General features: G+C 37.5%; 3 protein-coding genes across 16 annotated transcripts; 1 reads left to right on the plus strand and 2 right to left on the minus strand.

Moving 5' to 3' along the window:
• Window positions 1-5,420, minus strand: LOC140774199 (type I inositol polyphosphate 5-phosphatase 4). Its single transcript, XM_073117091.1, has 15 exons — window positions 4,844-5,420; window positions 4,655-4,742; window positions 4,281-4,349; window positions 4,016-4,103; window positions 3,814-3,918; window positions 3,213-3,713; window positions 2,850-2,985; window positions 2,361-2,554; window positions 2,153-2,261; window positions 1,737-1,885; window positions 1,368-1,656; window positions 1,218-1,277; window positions 1,001-1,095; window positions 774-831; window positions 1-683 (listed from the first exon to the last, which is right to left on the minus strand). The coding sequence occupies exons 1-11, from the start codon at window positions 4,871-4,873 to the stop codon at window positions 1,434-1,436; spliced, it is 1,692 nt and encodes a 563-aa protein (XP_072973192.1). The 5' UTR covers window positions 4,874-5,420; the 3' UTR covers window positions 1-683; window positions 774-831; window positions 1,001-1,095; window positions 1,218-1,277; window positions 1,368-1,433.
• Window positions 5,421-8,097: 2,677 nt separating this feature from the next.
• LOC140774313 (ATP-dependent RNA helicase SUV3, mitochondrial) lies at window positions 8,098-17,170 on the plus strand. Of its 5 annotated transcripts, none has more exons than XM_073117255.1 (17): window positions 8,099-8,410; window positions 8,791-8,911; window positions 9,980-10,101; window positions 10,186-10,376; window positions 10,530-10,670; window positions 11,268-11,390; window positions 11,561-11,638; window positions 12,254-12,422; window positions 12,974-13,086; window positions 13,767-13,847; window positions 14,412-14,477; window positions 14,794-14,858; window positions 14,956-15,001; window positions 15,077-15,193; window positions 15,805-15,896; window positions 15,985-16,086; window positions 16,817-17,170. In XM_073117255.1, exons 1-17 carry the CDS (start codon window positions 8,383-8,385, stop codon window positions 16,848-16,850), a joined length of 1,689 nt encoding a protein of 562 aa, XP_072973356.1. In that variant the 5' UTR covers window positions 8,099-8,382; the 3' UTR covers window positions 16,851-17,170. The 5 variants fall into 5 exon arrangements, 3 of the variants coding, with proteins under 3 accessions (XP_072973356.1, XP_072973354.1, XP_072973357.1); XM_073117253.1 differs by having other exon boundaries at window positions 8,101-8,452; XM_073117256.1 differs by lacking the exon at window positions 8,099-8,410 and having other exon boundaries at window positions 8,894-8,911; window positions 10,208-10,376.
• Window positions 17,171-17,235: 65 nt separating this feature from the next.
• On the minus strand, window positions 17,236-21,928 carry LOC140774314 (uncharacterized). Of its 10 annotated transcripts, none has more exons than XM_073117259.1 (5): window positions 19,732-21,928; window positions 18,945-19,028; window positions 18,787-18,870; window positions 17,909-18,429; window positions 17,236-17,353 (listed from the first exon to the last, which is right to left on the minus strand). In XM_073117259.1, the coding sequence occupies exon 1, from the start codon at window positions 21,460-21,462 to the stop codon at window positions 19,774-19,776; it is 1,689 nt and encodes a 562-aa protein (XP_072973360.1). In that variant the 5' UTR covers window positions 21,463-21,928; the 3' UTR covers window positions 17,236-17,353; window positions 17,909-18,429; window positions 18,787-18,870; window positions 18,945-19,028; window positions 19,732-19,773. The 10 variants fall into 10 exon arrangements, with proteins under 10 accessions (XP_072973360.1, XP_072973364.1, XP_072973363.1 ...); XM_073117263.1 differs by having other exon boundaries at window positions 17,250-17,353; window positions 18,347-18,429; XM_073117262.1 differs by lacking the exon at window positions 17,236-17,353 and having other exon boundaries at window positions 17,390-18,246; window positions 18,347-18,429; window positions 18,797-18,870.
• Window positions 21,929-22,064: the final 136 nt, after the last annotated feature.

Below are 22,064 nucleotides of genomic sequence, written 5' to 3' on the forward strand. Positions count from 1 at the left end.
TTATATATCTGGCATAGATTCTTCTCTTTTTCAAGACATGGAGAATATGTTCCTAGAGATGCCAACCCTCCTGTCCTTTTTCTTGACTTTTACAATTCATACAAAAGAGAGAGAGAGAGTGTAGAACAAAACTATTCTGAAGACTTAAACTCAATGGAATAGCCTTTTTGCCGCTTAAATCATCAAAGACGTGCCCCTGAGCAACATATGATAACCTACACTCCTTTCATCTCCACAACAATGAGTATGCATCCAGAACTCCATTGCCCTTTCCAACTTCAGAAATAGAAAAAGAAGTATACACACTCGATAGGTGGTTGCACATCCATCCTCCTTTTTTTTTTCTCCTACCAAAAACTACAAAAATGTTGTACAGTCTGAACAAAAGAATCATATAAAGAATCCAATGTATATATGTCTGATGTTGTTCAGTTGCTGTACGCGTGCCGTCAGTGTCTCCGAGGAGAGCCTTTGTTATCTAGGGTTGCTAAAAATCTGTTAACTAGCAAAAGAATATATGAATAAAGCTTCTTCTGTGTCGGTACAGTGCTGCATCACTTTCTGTTGCTGGGAGCTCTGAGAACTTAGAGTGGGTACGATGAGCCTATGAGCAATATAATGCAGAATTACTTTCCAGTGATCATGTTTAAAGACTCTGACTTTGTTAAGACTGAACAGTATTCCTGCAAAAGATACCATGCAAAGTTTGACACATCCATCCCATATATGGGACATCAGTAAGAAAATATAGGGCGAATGGGCTCCTCTTACACCTCTGCAAAAGGAAAATCGACGCAGGATATGTCCGACTAGCCCGGGAAAAAGATGGAACTACAGGAGTTACATTTTAATGAGTTATTTGAAGTTTAATATGATTTAAGGATGAAGGTAGTACTAGTTTGCGGGAGAAAAAGAAATGGGGAAGTCAACAAATACAAAATAAAACTCCATTTGTAGAATCAGCAGTTCACAAAACAGCTGGTAATTATTTGTTGCATACCTATTTCCTCAGAAGATGTACCGTAAATAGGTGGATTAATGCTTGAAACTCTTCTTCTAAAATCATGATATTCAGAGCTTCCCAGTTGAAGTTAGCTGTCAATAAAAAGAAGAGAAAGATCAAACAAAATGTCTGCAGTTAGTTGTAGTATCAGACCTGATATATCTGTCACACCTAACGAAAAATAAATTATGGGTATTAAATCCTCATCGCTCACGTTAGAAAAAGCAGTAGCTTAGGCTTGATTCACTCATTAAACCTTTTGCTAATGAGATTCCTGCAGGAGATCAAGAATACAGATTCTGAGATGAGGAACATGTTGCAGGTTATGTAAATTTTTTGCAGAGATGAATGGAGTCAAAAGGACCTTTCTGTCTTATCAAATGAAAACTAGCATTGCTCCACAAGAAACTCAAGTTCTGAATGAACCCTTTCAATAAAAACCAAGTTCTGTATAGTCATGTGAATATGGAAGGAGTTCTTCAATATCTACTCGGGAGCTAGAGTAACTCGTGTTCTGGATTCGGCTATGGTTGATAGATTCAACCTCAGCTATGAAGATGCTATAAACTGGTCTGTGGTCAGAGAACCTAGACTCCCCACGAACATAAGAAAGCTGGTTGAGACCTCTTCCATACCACAAGATACGATCACACCTGATAAGCAAGCAAACTCATAAGATTAACAAACCATAAAAATGGTCAAAAGTAGTATGCTTTTAGTTCTAATATTTGACCATGCAGGTGTTCGACGCTTTTCTTTTGGATTCATGTCATCTCCAGCATATCTATCTGAATTGTTTGAATATTTGTATGTGGGAGGGAAATATATTCTTCCTTCATTCCAGCCCTCAAAGACACGTCTGCATCTTTGTTCTATCCGAAGCTGGTAAAGAAAAGTTCAAAAGGTTTAGACCAATGTCCAAGGATTACTTTAGGACCATGGCTTTCTCTACATCACAAGAAATCTTCTGTGAGGAACACAGCATTTATTTAGAGAAGGAAGGTAAAGTAAAGCATAAGAAAACACAAAGTATTCCATATAACACCAAGAAATATTCCAGCAAGGTTTGAGAAAGAGTTACGCTACTTTAGGGCTGCATCAAGGAAGAAATGATATAAGATGTATTGAATTAAAGGAGCACTCAAATACCTGATCCTTTTCCAACAAGGCTTTCCAATTGCGCATTTCAACAAGAGCCTTTGCAGATCGATATGAAAGAGCTATCCGGTAATTCAAATCCCCAAGCCATATGATTCGACTACAACATAAACACAGAAAGATATGGATAAATATATGATCAAATATAAAAAATAACATGTCTCAAGATTGGTCAGTGAGCTATCTGATGGAGGCTTACTCATGCTCAAAGATAGTTTCAGGCGCCTTCTCATCACATAGCCCATGGACTGGTGGAAATCTAGTCTTTCTCAGGATTTCCAAAACATCAGAATTTCTCCGAAGTTCATCCCCTTCCTTCTGCCCCGAAGTCAAATGGCTGCAGATGAAGCAGAAGCTTGTTTGGTGCAAAGACATGCTAATTGAAATTGAACCCTGGAAGAAACAAGTTTTAGATTGTCTTTTCTAAGAAGTTTAGATCATATCACAAGTTTAAACCAGCAAAAGAACCAGTCTTGAGAAGCACCATGTGGCTCTAGGAGTATTCCAAATTAATTTGGATATTGCATAAATAATCGATAAGGCGCATAAGATAATAGGTAATATAGTACTACCATGGCAATACTTTATAGTTCAACCATTCAAATAGGTAAATAACTAAACATGGATAGTCCTAGTTAATGACATATTAGCAGATTCAGGTAAAGTACCTTGAACCTTGAAGTTTTACCTTGTTTCCAAGATAACCCATTAGTCCTCTTCCAACACAAGAGACCTTCAGATTCCTTACATCGTCCCTTATTTCACTCCGGACCCAAACCATCAGAAATATCCCGACCATCTGTTTACTTGCAACCAGACAGTACCTAATAAATCCAAGAAGTTAGGTTGTTATTTTTCGGATGATGGCAACTTAGGAAAAAGAAGTTAAGAATTAGAATCCATGAAAGAGAATATGTAGTCCAGAAGCCACAATGAATGTGGAGAATACGAAATGAAGTTTGCTATAGTAGCTTTAATCCAAAAGAAAAAAAGAAAAAAAAGTTTTGCTATAGTACGAGCAAATTATTAACAGAAAATAAGTTCTGTATACCTAGAGCGTCCTGTTGACCTATCTCTTTCCTCCATTGTTGAGGCATTACTGTAGCCATGAGACATCGGTGAGAAGTGCATGGTACTGGGAGAATCCCCAGCAACATTATCATCATCAGAAGACCCACCCCATCTGAAATTAGGATCAAAATCACTTGGTCTGCTCCCAAAGATAACCCTGTCGCAGACGCTATACCGACGTTCCAGCCTTGGTTGTGGTGGCACTATATCTCCATCTATCCTTAAACTACGACTCAGGGCCTGGAAGGACCGACGGTGGAAGAATGATGAATTATTCTGTCTTGTTGATGAGCCCTCAAAATCGTCATCCAACTCCACAACAGGGTTAGGTACAGGAGAAGGCGTCTGATTGCTTCCATTGCTGCTTGTGCCTGGAAGATTGTTCAGCGTCTTCCGAACAAGTGCAACCCATTTCCTCGCGGGACCATTATCTTCAGCTCCCAGAACATTCCCGGCATTCAGAGGAACAATTTCCTGAAAACTAATAAACCAAAAGAACCAACAATTGGTCATTTGAAGTTCTGCAGCTGGAATATTGAATTTTCGATGATGTAGGATAAATTTAAAGTCAAAGAATATACCCCAATACATATATATCTGCAGGAGGTGATGTATGGAGCCAATCCTCAAGATTCATATGACTCGGGGGGGATTTGCCGCCCACGTTCCACGTCGCAACAAAGATCCTATCTCAAAGAGATTGGGAGAGTAGAGACATATCATAAGGAAATTACATTTAAAGCATGCCAAGTGAATTCTGATTGCGAAACTGATATGGGATACCTGTAGTCTAAAGTGACAGTAGCTTCAGCCGCATCAAGGTCAATCTTTCCTCGGCGAGCTCGATCCTTATTCTTCCTGGAGAATCTTCCTGCGGACCCAAATCATAGTTAGTGTGAGAAATGAAGAGAAGAAAAGGAACACCAAAGAGGCTACGATCCAAAGGAATTAGAGAGAGGAAGATACAGTAGAAGTAAAAGTAAAGTTAGCAGCCTTCTAATGTGGTCCAAAGATGCGAGGGTAAGGCATGCTACTGTTGCTGTATTACCTGTCTTGCTTTTCTTGATGGTGCATGCTTCCCTCTCTGAGAAGCTGCTCCTCCATTCCTCATCACCTCCTGTAAGGAACACACGTTTCAAGACAAAAGACAAAGGAAGACACTGCTGCTGCTAGCAGTAATATGCAGAAGAGTCAAGAATTTGAACGGTACCAACTATGAATTAAAAGCATAATTTTTTTTAATCTGCAGAAGAGTAAATTATAGTCTATAATCATCAAGTCGTATGAGAAGAAAAAAGAAAAACCCAGGAGAAGACTGAAACTTGAGAAATTAAAGGAACTTAGAATTTCGAATCAAACAAAGAGGTCAGAAGAAAGAAACCAGTACATGAGAATGCATGGATTGAAGAAAGAGATACCCACCTCTGCGAACAACATCATCTGCATGAAAGTCCTGAGCTTTGCTCTTTATGTTGAACCATTTCCTCATCAAGGACTTCGACCATGAGAGCTAAAAGAAGAAACCGAGGACCGAGGACATGATCAGTACGAGTGAGCAGAGCAATGGAAAAAAAAAACCCAGTGGAGAAAGAGATCGAATCTGCCAAACACCTTGCTTTTCTTTGGATTCTCATCTCTCATTGCTCCAGAGCTCCCTCATACAGAGGTTCGAAATGGTTGCCCCCCTTCCCCTGCTATAGCTCTCCGGACATCTGGGTTTGTCTTGGAATGAAACGAAAGGCGAGACAGTGATGTCTTCTGAGTTTTCTCTTAAAGGAGAGACTAAAGACAAAGAAGCCACTTCCCGTCCTCAAAACTATTTGTTGGATTCTTGTCAGAGGCAGTTAACAAGCAATGATTTGGCAGAAAACAGAACAAAATTTCCAAAAAAAATTTTGTCGTCCAATAAGACCAAAAAAGAAGAAAGATAGGATCTTTGCAGGATTCTATTTATCCAAGTAGAACGGGTCTTGTGGCATTTAACAAAGGGGTTTTGAGATTGAACTACGATGGTGACGAACTCAGGGATTGGAGCAGTGGAAGCGAAAAAGAGAACTCGAGGTGTATATGGAAGAACAAAGGCAGGACTTTTGGGCAGACGGAAGCAATGCAAGCAGCAGAGAGAGCAAGTCTACTAATTGCTGGGTGGAAGAGAAGAGAGGGAGTCGTCTCGCCTTCAAATCCTCGTTCCAAGGAGTTGATTAAAGTATCCAATTTTGAACAGAATAAAGTTCTCTCTCTCTCTCTCTCTCTCTCTCTCTCTCTCTCCTCTGTACTGTTGTTACTCCAAATCCAAGGCAAACCCAAAATAGGCAGCGAATAAAAGATGGTCCTATATAAAAATAAAAATAAAAATAAAAATCTATGAGAGAGAAATGGGATAGTACTGGTTGTTCCTGGGCATTGCTTAACTACTACCAAGCTACAAGACTCCCCTCCTCCGTTGGGCTCCCCCATTCGGCAGGGACAAGTAAAAGCAGCTAAAAGGAAAAGGGTAAAGGCAAGTAAGATCTCTCTTTCTTTTCTTTCTTTCTTTCGAAATTTTACCTTGTGTTTAGGTAACTGTGTCTGCATGGATACTGCTTTGCTTTGGGTGACGGAGAAGAATTTCCTTTAAATGTGTGTTTGGAATTTTTCCTAGTTGTGGGCATTCTCGGGCAGGGCTTTTCAGTGCTCCCCAACCTCCCACTGGTACTGGGACTTCGGAACTTTGGGCACTTCATCTAGGCACCTGTCTCTCCTCTCCTAGTACAAGTAAATAAATAGTTAATGGACTGTATAACTGTTTGTTAGCTTACTTCTCCTGCTTCTATTGAATCCAGGTTACCAATTATACACATACATTTACCCATCCATATATAATTGGTCAACTCGCCGTTGTCCTTTTCGTTTTCAGATAATAGAAAAGCATCTTTGCTTTGCTTAACTCTCTCTTCTAGTTGATCGAAACCAAAGAAAACTCTCTCTTCTCTAATTTCAAGAGGAGATTATTAAAAGAAGTGCTGTGGCCATTTCTTTTCTCGATAACCCACGGACGGCAACACGAGTTTTGAAGAATCCTAAGATAAGGTATAAAGAATTTAATCTAGTTTAAAATACATCTTTTCCTCCTCGAGTTTGTGTTCGCGATTTCAATAGTGTGGCGTTCTTGTTGAATTAATCATAACCTTTCTTTGTATATCTAGGCTATGGGCTCCCCCAATGCTAGCTTCCCAAAGATTTTTGACCACCATAGGACATTGTGCTCAAGCTTCATTATTTTTCTGTTTTCAGAGCATATAAGATTGAGTTCAAACTTCCAATTTGCAGGAAAACTTTAGTTTGCTTATCAAGTGCAGCAATAAACTAAATGATTGGAACATTAAAAAAAAAATGCCATACTAATGATAATGAACGCCGTGCATATTCTTCTCCTAATCTCCAAAATGAGAATCCCCAAAACTGATATCAGTATGCACCACCTCAACCTACTACTAGGCTACTACTTAAATTGGCTGCTGATCCATGCTCTTCTAAGACAATATCCAACCAAGATTTTGATTTTAAAGTGCCATGATGACGTGGCGGTCCGCTGCCCTTTTGATATCTACTATCCATTTCATAATCAATGAGTTGGCCTTAATTGGCCTCTATTCTATGATATGTCCACCAACCAGTCCAGATCAAGGCACTAATCTTCATAATAAAACATCCAAAACTAGATACTATGTTCTGGCTTTTATCGTGTATGCATATCATGAATATTGCTCCTGTTAACTAATTAGCATCTTCTCGTATATTCACAAAGACGATAATTATCAAAAAGTACTTTCATATGGAATGTTCTTTAAAACAGTAACCTTTTCATGGAGAAAATCTAAAATACAGAAGATGGCAACACTATTTATTTATATATATATACACACACACACTAAGAAGCAGTTTGTTAACCTTAAGAAGCTGGACGTATTTGATGATGGAGAGTGGGGGCAGTCAAACTCATACGAGATCCTTGGTCCGTACTTTGAGCAAAGTATCTCTCTTTCTTTTACTTTTCAGCTTTAAAAACTTCTCCCCAATCTCACTTAGCCCTCATTCCTTTAACGGTTCCTTAGTATCAACCAGAGAGAAAAGAGAGAAAGAGAGAGAGAGAGGGAGTGGATCCTGTACTCCATCTTGGCCTTTTTCTCCGTGTCATTTTCTGAAGCTCTTCACATAGAAAGAATGAAAGATGTATACATCTCCAAAGTAGCTTTGGCACCAAATTAACTATTAATTGTTAGCCCACATGTATGGTGTACCCGTGTACTGCAATCGTAGGCTTCTTTCCTCGTATTTTCTTAGATATCATTGTCATTCTCTTCTGTTGCTTGCTACCTATGATTGGCAGAGCCCCAGAGCTAAAGGTGTTTGTTGCCTCTGTATTTACTCTTCTTTCAAAGAGCTAGTTTTTTTTTTTAATTTTAATTTTTCCTTTATATTCTTCCTCTCCCGCGATCCCGTCACAAGGGAAGGGATGACTCTTGGGGTCTTAGGCAGTGCATAGGTCATAAGCTATCATCTTCGCTAGACGCAATTATGGAAGGCCAAAGTTGAGAGAGGCAGTAGCAGAGCTTCTCCCTATCGTGATCCTTGACCAAGTAGTCGTACCTCATTTGCGATGGTGGGTTGTAAGCTGAATGAAGAGTGAAAAGGAGATTTTTTTTGTTTTTTTTGGGGGGGGGGGGGGGGGGGGCGGGGAACCTATTCTACTGGATCTGGAATTCTGGATTATGAAGGATACACATATATAAGATAATATTCTTTCAATAAATAATACAAGAAGAGAGAGAAATAAAATATGATTTTAGAATGCATAGAGGAAAATTTGAGTTAATCTGGTGGTTTTGCAATTAGCATCACTAACCAAAGGAAAGCGTTCGTATGATTACTATTTTGCCCGTCGACATTGGACGTCCAGGATTGACCTCTCATCATCCTACATCAAGACTACACAAATCGACTAGTTTTGCCCTTTTGAAGTTCCCGACTGACGAGCGTTCCCGGCTGGAGCCCCCTCGGTCGTCTTAGTCTCTGCTCCATCCCCTTCACCGACTCTTTTTTCCCACCTAATTGATGCCTTCGAGCAACCTCGAAGACAAATTAGAAGAGAAATCCAGAGAATATCATCGATGACAATGGCCCGTTTTCTTCTGTTTCGCAAGTCCCCTTCCTCCTCTTTAATCCGTTCTCTTACTCGTGGTTCGTGTACTAATCGTCTTTCCGTCCGTTACTGTTGCCAAAAAGTAGCGTTTTGGATGATTAGTTCTTGATTTTGGTGTTTGCCCGACAAATGTTTGATTCTTTGCTCAAGCGGTATTGCGAAATGAACGATGCAATCTTGGCATGAGATAATGGGTTCCATTAGACGATCTTGTTCATGGATTTGGTTTTAACTGGTTGTTCGATGTAATGACGAACAGGACTGAATTTATTCTTCTCAATTATCTACGCACCTCTGAAGAGATACAAAAGTTTTTGTAGATACTAGGGTGGATTTGGTTGAAAATTTTGTCTAACATGGTATGTATTATTTGCAGATTTCATTTTTTGCTCGGTGGTGTTGGCTATTGACCGTAACTCCTGGATACACGCGCAATGCAATTTAGGGTCTTTGCGTGCCTACCACGACTTGGGGAAGTTTGACTTGACTGATTTAACGTAAGAATGCATTTGCTGCACTACTAGAATGATAAGGTATATAACCAAATTATTTGCGGATGGACCGAATATGGATATACAAACCTTTGCCTGGCAATTATTCCTATTGAGGATAACGTTTGCTGCAACATTTGAAATCTTTTGCCTTTACTTTTCTGATGTTACTCCTGTCCCCGTATCTGGACATGCTCCCAAGCATCTCCTTGTCAAGAACCCACCCCTTAGTACATGTACTTCATTATTTTTTTAAACTCCCTCATATTAATTTCATATGTATGCTTCTCTAGTTACACCTTGCCCTTACAATTCTTAGTTTTATTAAAAAATATTCCTAGACATATTTCTGCTACTCATATCCTCAGTGCCCATCTTGCCTTCACGGTTCTTTCATTTAAGTCAATTTAGTCGGGTCATCCAATATACATGACAGATGAGGATAAAATAATAATCACTGCTGCAAAATTTGTTAGCCCTTTCCCTGATTGATTTTAAGATTAACACACTTTAGAAAATTAGAGAATGAATCCAGTCTCAATATGCTCCTCAGGATGTCACTCTTTGCAATTACGAAATTTCTTTAAAATGTTAGGCTGAGGTGAAATATAGCAAATGAAATCCCATCGCTGTCACTCCTCCGCATTTGTGTGTATATTCATGCGGGAAGGGTGGATTTCGGTGTTTGTGCATGTGTGAGTTCTTTCTTACATTCACTTTATTTGTTGTACCGGATAATCATGATTTACCTTTCTCTCTCATTTTAGTGGTGAAAGGATAGAATTACTTCAAGAATTTTGCTCAGGAAACCATTCCTTTGTGCTTAGTTTCTAGGCAAAAATTTTCCTGTTCTCCGTCATCAATTTCAACTCATGAGCTGACAGTTAGTATGTTCCGTGAGATAAGAGTATAATGATTTTGTAAAGTGGCCTTTTGACTTTGTCAAATGGGGCTTAATGTTCGATAACATCTAGCATGCACTACATATCACAGCTTTGACTATTAGCTTTGCTTGCTTTATGTATTGATTATGAAAACGTTGTGATGAAATTTCCATTGCCAACTTTGATGTAGTCGTCCTCATACATGGTATCCAAACGCACGGAGAAAGAAGCGCAATGTATTTTTACACGTGGGTCCTACAAACAGTGGCAAGACATATAATGCTCTAAAGCGATTAGAATCTAGCTCTTCAGGTACTATAATTTTATTTTAATACTAAATCGCATGTTTATTCGCTCATTAGAAATTTAGAATTAGTATACTATTGTTTGTTGAAGGATTGTACTGTGGACCTTTAAGGCTACTGGCATGGGAGGTGGCACAAAGATTAAACAGAGCAAATGTTCCATGTAACTTGATTACTGGACAAGAACGAGAGGAAATTGATGGTGCAAAGCATAGTTCTATAACAGTTGAAATGGCTGATGTGACAAGTGATTACCAATGTGTTGTTATTGATGAAATTCAGGTATGTAAATTTTTTCTGCAATGTTTGCATCAAATATCGGTAGACTGTATTAAAGCTACATCGCATCTTCATAGTGGATAGCTATCTCAATGTCTTTTGGCACATTGTTATTTTGTAGTTTCTTATCTTCCCTTGTTATTTTGCTTTTAATAGATGGTCGGTTGTAGAACGAGGGGGTTTTCATTCACACGTGCGCTGCTAGGGATTTCTTCAGATGAACTTCATGTTTGTGGTGATCCAGCTGCTGTTCCTCTTATTCAGAGAATACTTGAGGTCACTGGAGATGTGGTTAAGGTTGTTTATCTTTAGAGTCTGTAGATAGTAATTGCTCGCCTGTATCATAATTCTCTTGTGTACCATATAATAAGTTTGATTAGACGTTACTATCCTAAAGATTGTTTAGTACAAAATTCTAATAGCATGCTTTGGTGTTTGATAGTATCAGAATTCAGAATAATGTAATAATTGTTAATATGTTCAACTTGAATATTGAAATAAGGATATGCATAATCAACATAACCCGTGATGTGCCATTAGTTAAATATCACCAAAGTGTAATTCTTTTGTGGTTAAAGTTATTGAGCTAATATAACAGTTTTGTAAATATAAAGATTCATTTTGCATATCCATCTTTAGTCAACGTCATCACTCTACCGAATAACCAAACTTTACTCCTGTAGTTGTATTTGACTTGTATGCTGGATAGCAATTGCAACTTATAATCTCTATATGACTTATTGCTGCTCGGTACAGTATTTCATTTTTCTGTGCGTTTTTCAGTTGTTGATATCTCAGTGGATTATATACATAGGAATATTTGGGATACTTTCAGGTATCTGTAGTCTCTGTTTACCATTCTAACTTAGATAACTACATTATGCTATTTCTCAGGTTCAATATTATGAAAGACTCTCCCCATTGATCCCTTTAAAATTTCCACTTGGTTCTTTTTCGAATGTTAAGACTGGTGATTGCATCGTCACATTTTCAAGACGTGAGTTATATAAGTTAAAGGTTAGTACTAAGTTTATGAATGCTGCTTGAGTATGTTCTTATCGTAGTAATTAAATCGAGTAATGGATGTAGCTATTTATGTAAACAAACTTGATAGAGTGTGAGGGATCCCATGCTGCATGTGATAGATCTGTCTATAGTATCTCATATTCTTTTTATCTGCTATACAGAAAAGAATTGAAAATGGGGGAAAGCATCTCTGTTCTGTAGTCTATGGCTCATTGCCACCAGAAACTCGAACAAAGCAGGTACAGTCTAACAAGACCAAATGAGTGATTACTAGGTAGTATGTTTCTGTTGTGACACAAGAAATTTTTCTCACTATTTAAATTGTTTAGGAATCAGGGCCACTAAACTGCTAAGTTTATTCTGCATATTTTCAGATATAATTTCTTCTGTTAAGTTATTCTTTCTTATGATTACCTGATTCTCTTAGGGATTTCTTGTCAAGCTAGCTATATCTATATATTTTTCATCTTTTTTCAGATGTCTTACATATAGTTGTAATGCTCATAATTAATTGCTCCATTGTGCTACTTCTTACAATTGACAAAGAAAGTTTTAGTAGTCTGTCTCTACTCAATCTGTGCTGATTGCAACAAGAACTCCTGCTAGTGAGCCCAATTATGTTGAGTGCAACTTTGTAGTTATACAGAAAAAGAAGCTTATGCCAAATTGCCAACTAGTTGGGCCATCAAATTCAATCACGAATTGCAAATTTTAGTTTTAGCCAATAGGTGCAATTAGTATGATTCAAAATTCATGGCAATCCCTGACAAACTGGTCTTAAAGTAGTCTCATTCTGCTGCTGAATGCTGTCATCCAATGGGTTAGCTGATTGACTTTGCTATTTAAGCTTCCAGGCAACTATGTTCAATGACGAAAGCAGTGAATTCGATGTTCTAGTAGCCAGTGATGCTATTGGGATGGGTCTTAATCTGAACATTTCTAGAATCATTTTTTCAACTCTAAAGAAGTTTGATGGTGTGTATACTCGAGAACTCACCGTACCCGAAATCAAACAGATTGCAGGTATCATAGTTACTCCTAAATCTTGATTATTATCATTTTTTACTCATCTTCAGAGTTATTTTAGTTTGAAATAGTAGTCTTTCTTATGATCTACCTGTCAGAAGAATTAAGAATATAAGAAACAGTCTGCCTAATTCTTCTTGTTGGCACTTAGCAACTGCTACCATACACATGAAACAGCTATGCAAGAACTGCTCTTCTGCTCTACTTGTGTTTGATGATCATGCTCCTTCAAATAATTTCTTGTTTGTATCATTATACTTTTGAGTCAAGACTAGGGAGTTAAGTTTAGATGAAAATTTAGATGTTTGTTGCAGAAAGTTTACTAGCTCTTTGGTAGGAAAATGATGACACAGTATCCTCTTTTTTCTTTTCTCTTTTTTAATCAACAAAAACTGGAGGCTAAAGGTCTACTTTCCAGAGGGGAAAGCTCTCACCATGTGCTATGTAAAATCATGTGTTGAGCCTTTTCTTATTTTTCTTTCTACCTTCTTCCATGTTAGTTTTGGTCGTCCCCTTCGCTTAAAGGTGCCTTCTACTTGAATGAACAGGGAGGGCTGGGAGGTATGGATCTAAATTTCCTGTTGGTGAAGTGACTTGTATAGGTGCCGAAGATCTACCTTTGCTGCACTCTTCTCTTAAATCTTCTTCTCCTGTTTTGGAGGTGAATTCTTGGTCCTTGCTGATTAAATAGAATTTGTAGGTGGATGAGCATACTCGCTAAATTGAAGTTATACTTATTTTGTGCTTTGACTTTATGAACTTGTGCATGTGCAGAATTAGTTCTTGATATTAAGTAGAACAATTTACATCGGTATATACTAAAAACTGTTAAAGTACAGATGCAGAAAGCACTATGCTGGATCTCCCTCTCAAGTTGAAAATGTTTATGCAAAATATTATATGGGGAACTGAGACAGGAATCTCATGATTTTAGTATTATATTACTCATAACTAGATGATAGCTATAACATATTCACCATAATTGGCTATTAATCAGTTGAAGAGGATGCACAAGGGATTGTACATGAGTAATCAGTTTGTCATGGATATAGAAGACATACATGATAGATAAATTGCTCTTGAACTTTGCCTGCAAGGTTTTGCTTAGGAATAATTAATCAGAAGAAAATTAAAGCTTGCTTTGGGTGCTCTTTACACCATGCCACAACAAATGAGAACAATTTTAGACAACTTCTGCCAAGTAGATGAGCTTGATCATGATTTATCTATTGCGTTACTTATAAGAATATTTTGTTACTACTTTGATATTGCAAAACAATGTGAAATGGTCCTATTGTTATTGTTCTTAATAGTTTTTACATTTTTCTGTTTGTTATGCAGCGTGCTGGACTTCTTCCCACCTTTGATCTTTTGTCCCTCTATGCACGATTGCACCCAACAAAGAAATTCCACCCTTTACTGGTATGTAGAAGTATATGATCTGGCAGTCAATTTACACTCTGATAGCATATCTTCTTGTTGTCAATAATGAATTATCTGAAAACTATTACATAGGCAAATCTTGTGTGGCATGTTTTGTTGGTGCAGTAATACTAGCTGGTTTTACTTCATTGCTACATCTATTTTGCCAATGACAAACTTGTTACTGTAGCAGTTGTCATTATGCTTGCCATTCAATCCAGATCAGCTCTGTAATTCCTTACTCGCCAACAATTCCTGTCAATGAAATCTAAGATCTACCTTAGAGCATTTCTGATCGAAAAGAATTTTATCAAACAATTTGAACCCAAGATTTTCTTCTAATTATTCACAGAGCTTCTATTGGTGTGGTCCCTAATGCCTTTAGTAGAGCCCAGCGAACCTTTAAATGTTCAATTTGTGTTTACTTCTTCACTTCACCTGTGAATGTTGTATTTATTCTGATCTACCAACATGGTTGCTGTACATACTCATGCTAATTTTGGAGCAATGGTTAGGCATCTAGTGATATAAATTTCATTCTAAAGCTACCTGGTTCTACTGCAGGAGGAATTCTTGGAGAAGGCTAAATTATCTCCTGATTATTTCATTTCTGACTGTGAAGAAATATTGGTAGACATCCTTCCTCGGCGCTTGACAATATGTTTTGTATTAGTGCAAGTTTCATCTATGTTATTTTGATGTCAGAACTCCTCTTCAAGTCATAACTAGGAAAATATTGAGCATTAGCAAATCATATCCACCACATTAGTGAAATGCTTAGCTGGAATATCTGTTGTCCTTTATAGACAGTCGTACACAATAGCATTTATAACCAAACTGACAAAGAAAGTCCCTGTTTAATTCATTGAAGTCACTCATTTTATATCAATTAAATTATCTTGCAGCTCTTGGAATAAATATTTGTTTACTCATTGTTTGACAACAGAAAGTTGCTGCAGTTGTTGACGAGTTACCCCTTGGATTGTATGATAAGTACCTTTTCTGTATCAGGTAAGTCAATACTTTTGGAACACCATAATAATAATTTTCTGGGTGTGACATCTGATTTCAAATGCTAGGACTTAGTGTTCATTGTTTTGTTTTGCAGTCCAGTAGACATGAATGATGATGTTGCAGCTCAAGGTCTGATCCAGGCGAGTAGGTTTCTTTCTACATCAAGATATCTGTTTTAAATGGAATTGAAATTAACTTTCATTGCCAAAATTCAGTTTGCAGAAAATTATGCAAAGAAAGGCATTGTTCGACTTAAAGAAATATTTACACCTGGTACGCTTCAAGTGCCAAGATCACAGACTGCACTCAAGGAGCTTGAATCGATTCACAAGGTAAGTATCCTTTTCTTTTGCTAGCAACTACAAACATATTCCATTCTGGAGAAAACCTAAATGTGTGTGTTGATTACTTCGGAATCTTCAAGAACTTACAGAAAATAGTTAATACACTGAGAAACATTTACATAACACTGAGAAATTTTTACATTGAGAATGAAAGCGTTATTTAACCTAGTCACCTGGGTTCTATTTAGACTAAGACAGGACCGATTACAGCTACAAAACCCACGTTGGATATAAGGATCAATCTACCTTTAGAAACAGGACTTGGTTTATTAAGCACAATGCATTTTAAAATTGGATTTAAATGTGCCCAACTATAAAGAACAGGATTTGGCTAGTAGGCACAATGTTAAAGGGTACAACAGCATGGTTTTGACATTGGAGAAGATTTGACCACTTTGCTTCTATGGATAAGAAAGTTCAAGACATTCTACTGTTTATATCCAAAAGAAATAATTTAATTTGACTGAAAGATGCCCAAATTTATAAGAAAGTTTTGAAATAATATGGTATGCTCTTAAGAATATACAGGAGTATCAAACACTATTATACTGATATCTGTAAATTAGATTGATTGGCTATCTCTTATGTCATAAATGAAGGTCTTAGATCTATATGTCTGGTTGAGCTTCCGGATGGAAGATTCATTTCCAGACCGTGAGCTGGCTTCTTCTCAAAAGTCAATCTGCAGCTTGTGAGTGTTAACCAAGCCTCTGAATTTTCTGCCATGCTATAGTATGCACTTCAAATTGCAATTAGTCTTATTTGATGGGTTCTCTCAGATTGATTGAAGAATTTTTGGAGAGGTTGGGATGGTGGAAACAAGGAAAAAGCCACCAGCATAATTCACGGCATTTACAACATAACTATCACAGAAAAGAACTGTAAGATCTTTGCTTTAGATATACCATTGTTTGTATTTTTCTTACTTGGAAGGATTCATTGTTTCTGTTGTTTCATTTATTAAGTCTCTTGTCAGATTTTAGCAACTGCATTCTCTTCTTTCTTTTTTTCCAGTAAATTTTAAAGCTATTTGTATTCTAATATGGTCCTGCTAATGGAAAGTCCAGCTGTCTAAGTACTTCAATTCTTTTGTTTCTTCAGTTTGGCTCTAGAAACTACCACCACCACAGTTGTTTTATTGAGCTCTTAGGTTGATCTTGCTTTTCGAAAAATGTGTCGCATTAAGACGATGTTAGGATTGAATTGCTGGATAACATTGATGTTGTTTACCCCTCTTGATTCAGCCTAGCTTTATTGGCTTGAAATGCTACTAACTAGAAGTAATGTACTTAGGCTGTTTGATGAGGCGCCTGCTTTCGTTCTTTATTCATATGATCTTTCATGCGGTTCAACATTGGTTAACACCTTTCTGTGTCAAATTTCCTTGATGGGTCTATAGATCATTACGCTAATCAAAACCAAAACATTTTGGTATATTTTCATTAGAATTCGAAATCCAATCATACTGTATTACGAATCTGTCAGATCAGATTTTTTTTTTTATTGGTCTTATGCTTTCATCTATTAAATGTTAATATAATCTAACCATTTTGATGGTGCAACGGAAAGTTCTTCCTTTAAACTGACTGGCTTATTGATAACCCTGCACAGGTGCTTCCCAGAAACTAGTGTGGACTCAGAGTGAGACGCATCCAAACAATGCCACGTTCTCACTGGATATCTGTAACAGAAATAGCTACAGCATGTTTATCTGATGCAACATTGGTAATCATCCGAAACTACACAGAGTAATGGATGCCAAAGATGGTATAGCTTCTCCTGTGGTCTTGTGAAGGTGCTAGCAGCATTGTAATCTGAAGCGCATCAAGTTCAGATATCTTCTGTATAACTACTTATCAGTGATCATACAATGACAGATTAACCTACAAAATAGAAGTTGTACATGTGATTACTTGTACACTTGTCTTTAGTGAAATCATTCATCTTTAGATTTTCTTTATATTACTCGTTAACATTTTTGTAGATTAGTACACTTTCCTCTGAAATCAAAGATACATATAAATTGTTATTTCTTACGTTATCCTATGACTTCATTCTGATAGCACAACCAAATCAGCCAGTGGTCGCTTCTCGTCGAGAATGTACATCGTACCATTACCATGGTCAGTTTCCAGCTGCGTTGTCTTACTGTGAAATGAAGAAAATGGAAGAAGAAGAAATGTATCACCAAAAAAACAAATCATGAGATCATGAGACTGACTAGCATACATTACAAGTTAAATCATAGTTGTCTTGGAGTTAGAATAATGTATCAATACGATATTAATACTAAATTAATAGAATTCGATTATCAAAAGCTCCAGTCATCTCAAAATTTGGGGCTGTGTTTACTGCCAACAGCAGTTGCTGGATGGAGATTATATGGTTTTGAGTCATTCGATCGGTTGAGATGTCAAGGTTTTTCGCTCTTGATGTTGCCGTCAATGGATTGGGGATGTGTCACCAATGGCACAGGAGATAGCCAGCAACAATTAATCCTTACAAGAGGCTTGGACAGGTTCGTCTCCTAACAGCACAATATTGTAGATTCTCCTTACTGACACTAAACAAAACCCCCGAATTTTGAGATGGCAGATACTTTCGGTAATCTATTTCTGTTAATTCAAATGCAATTAGCTATCAAAATTTATTTGACATGTCAGATTAGATCCGATCTAATAGAATTCCCACACATTACCCGACCTGAAGCAAAACCTTGTCCAGCTGCCCATGACTCCATTACCTTCTCCAGCTTTAAACTCTCGTGGCAATGCTGGTATCGTTCCCTGCACCTCTCACATGCTAAGCTAAGAGGGCATTCTACCATCTACAATTTCATAGTAATTCCAGCAATTTGCTGTGCAGAACCAACCACATAGCGTTAGGGTGATGTACTAGAGTGTATCAATCCCCTTTTCTACAGGGAGACACCAGCACTCCATTTCATTCTGATAGCTACCAAATCAGCCAGTCGTCACTTCTCATGGAGAATGCTCATCATACAACGGTCAGTTCCGGTTATTTTCAGATACATTATCTTACTGCAAAATGGAGAAAATGGAAGAAGCAATGTATCGCAAAAAGTGCATGCAAAGATATGTGGTCTAATGTAGGTCAGCTATAAGCCTATAATACACATACCTTGAACTAGCTGGTTAGGCGTTGATGACCAAATTGCTTCGATGCAGTTCTATATGAGGTAAGAGACATAGAACCTTATCCATCTGGTAAGAGAGAGAGAGGGAACCATGCCATACCATATGATTAGGAAATTGCTAAGACAGGTATAATGATATTCAAAACCCACCAATTGCTAGAGATTTTCTAATGGCAATTGTAAGTCTGAGTTTGTCAGTTCAAACAGAAACTTTTAAGAAGAGAAAATTTTGGCTTGAATCCGATGAAAATGCTTCTTTACATGGCATAAAAGAAACGAAAGAGGTTTCTTAAAATGTCCCAACTGAGGGATGTGAATCTCCTACGAAAAGGTAGAGATTTAACTATGACTAGATAACTATCTTGATACAATTAGAAGTTTGTACACATACTTAACAAGAACATGTGTTTATACTGTATCTTACTGGCACTAGCCTTGCATATTATGTGTCTGCTGTTAACACAGAGGTCCTTGTATCCCATCCCACGAACGTTGATTCAAACATCTTCTGCAAAAAGTTTAATTAAAATAAAGACGATAAAACATGCCAAAAAGAAGGTTGAATGAACTATGTGAGCATACATCTTCTGCTCCCTCTTTCAAGAGTACACCAAATCCCTCCTCACGCTGTTGATCAACATCCATTCTTACTGATATGTACTTAAACTGAAAAAACCAGGCAAGGGTTAAAAAAAGAAAGAAAGATAATCTTAAGATCATAACTAAGTTCGCTGCATTGACAATCCGATTTTAATATTCAATGGGAGAAACTACTGAAAAAGAAGAAAAGAACTGCTCCCTTGATCACTTCAATAGAAAGAAGCAGATACAACCCTGACACAGGAATATGGCTGATTTCTGTTAAGTGCCCAGAGTAAAAGCCACATGTCCTTTTTCTTATCTTTAACTATACATGTTCAATATAGTGATCCAGAAGCTTATATTGCTTGTATGAAGATACTGTCTATACACAATACATCTCCATCATATATGTTAACAATGAACATTTTTGCGGCTAGCAACTTTCAAAAGCCTCCTACATCTACCTGGTAATGTGTAACTGTTGGTTCAGATGGAAGGTTTTTTGTACTTTGGATAGCCTTATGATAGCATAACAAGAATGAAATAATAATAAGCAGAATTAAGGGTCAATTTGAGACCCAAAAGGTATATTTACAGTAGGCATAAGCTCATTTCTTTTTCAAATGATATATCGAGTGTTATGGTGTCTAAATAGGTATTCCTTTCATTCTTAGTAAAGGCAGTTAGGAAGTACCGAAGTACAAACAATAAAAGAAAGTATAGAGAAAGGGTTCATTTAACAAAGCAACAATGAGGCATGACTAGACCAAAAAATAGCGAAACTTACTCTTGCAATTGAGTGATATCAACATGACAATCCATTAGGTTGTCATCCATTCTGAATCTGATCAACCATCACCCTCTGAGGATTCTGACCAGATGGTTTCACATTTTTAGTCTGTATCATCAACTTCTGAACCTTTGTCTTTGGTCCATACATGTGCATCCTTTCAAGTGCTTCTACTAGATTATTGTATGTATCTTGTTTAGGAACCAAGCCCTTCAAGACCATCTCCTCAAAAAACAAGCATGACTGTATTAATTTTCCATTTCTACGAAGCCCATTTACCAAAAGAGTATATGTGCTGAAATCAGGGCTAATGTCCTTTCTAAACATATGAGCTAATAAGAAATAAAGTATCTTCATCCAGTGTCTCTTATAGCACAGTTTCAGTAAGGGGGTATAAGTCTTTATGTCAGGCTTGCATGAGCTTTCCTCTATTTTAACAAGTAGCTTTAATGCATACTCCTCCTGAGAGTGATCACAGGCAGCTGAAATCAAGGTATTGTATGTTGTCACATCTGGAGAAATTCTATTTTTACACATCTCCTCAAATATATTATTGGCATCACAAAGTCGTCCAGCCCTACCAAGTATATAAATTAAAGAATTGTAGAATGATGTGTCTGGAACACAACCATCCTTCTTCATCTTATCAAAAATTTCAAAAGCTTCTTGGTTTTCGTTTGCTTTCCCCAACGCATGCATGACAATAGTATAAGTGACAACATTGGGAGGACAACCTTGTGAGCGCATCTCACTAAGAACAGCATCAACCATTCTGAAATTTCGCTCCAAGCAATATGCTTCAATCAGACTAGTGTACGTTATTACACAGGGCTTAAAACCAAATTCTTGCATTTCAGTCATAGTCTGGCGAGCCTCATCTAGCTTTTGTGCCTTGCACCAACCATGAACCAAACAATTAAAACTACTAGCATCAGGTGGTATCTCACTCTTAAGCTTCAAAAAAGCATCTCTTGCTCGCATTACACTCCTCTCTTTACACAAGGTATCCAAGAGCACATTCATGGCAATTGTATCTTTCTTAACTCCAAAATGCTCAATGTCATCTAGTGCATTTATAGCATCATTCCATCTTCCAGCACCGGCAAGCCTTCTCATGACCCTTGTCATAGTTGCTAAGGAAACTAAACCACCAAGCTGAACCATCTCGCCAATTAATCCCCACATTACATCAAATTGTTTAAATTTACCTAAAATGTCAACCATCATATCATAAGAATCAGGAGGATGCTTATAACCTATCTGAGTACCAGCCCACATGAAGAAACCAAAGGCAGGAATCCAGTCATTGCTAAACCTGTGCAATATCTTATAAACCAAATGTTTTGAGATCTTCACAGAGCAACCATCAAGAGATAGAAAGACTGTCTCAGGAGATGTGGACTTAGACCTCAGGATGCTACAGATTTCATCAACATCAGCATCATCCTCGACGATATCATGTGAGATAACTCTAACATCAGCTCTACTACCATGGGCCTTGAGATTACTACCTCTATCTTCCAAAACCTCCAATTTCGTTGGGAGGACAAATTCATCATCTGAGCCCACATCGGAAGGATTATCCTGCGGGTTCTTGAACCAATCGGGCAGCTCGGGTGATTCAACCAAGTTACAGAAACCACACGAAAAGCTGCAAAGCACCCGTCTTTTTTGACTTCTAAACGCAAATAGCAGCGGCACCATAAGAGCTCGGTTATATACACCCATCGTTTAAATCCCAGATAGAAGTTCCAGGAAATAGCATAAATAGACAACCAAATCAAGGAAAAACACAGAGGGAATTTGATCGAACAGTTGAACTGCACCCCGAAAAGAGCCCAACACGCAAAAGCATGATTGCCGTAGATCCCCCCAGGGTTAAAGATTGCAACTTTTGGTTATAATCATGGGAAAGAAAATACATAGGCTTCTTCATAAGCATTGCAAGACGAAGAACGGATAAAAAGAGATGGCCAATTAGAAACGGGAAAGTATCAGGAAAAGATAGGAATATGAAGAAAATAGTGCAGATTTCGAGCAAAGGTGGCGCCTTTCTTTATGCTTTCCTTCGAACTGCGAAATAGATCAAAAGCCAAAAACGCAATATAACGAGGTGGGAAAGAAACCCTAGAACTTCGAACTCCGGTAGATGCACGCATCTCGAGGTGTTTCCGTATCAAGATATCTAGTGGAAATTTTACTTATTAAAGTTATATGATTTTGTAGATTCAAACCCCCCTCATTCAATTATTTCTATATATATATATATATATATATTTTTTTTTTTTTTTTCCTAACAAGCAATATCTGTTTTGATTACTATCGGCAGT

The sequence above is a fragment of the Typha angustifolia genome, chromosome 13, assembly GCF_048772165.1.
Source record: "Typha angustifolia cultivar Huaian chromosome 13, ASM4877216v1, whole genome shotgun sequence".
Taxonomy (NCBI): Eukaryota; Viridiplantae; Streptophyta; class Magnoliopsida; order Poales; family Typhaceae; genus Typha; species Typha angustifolia.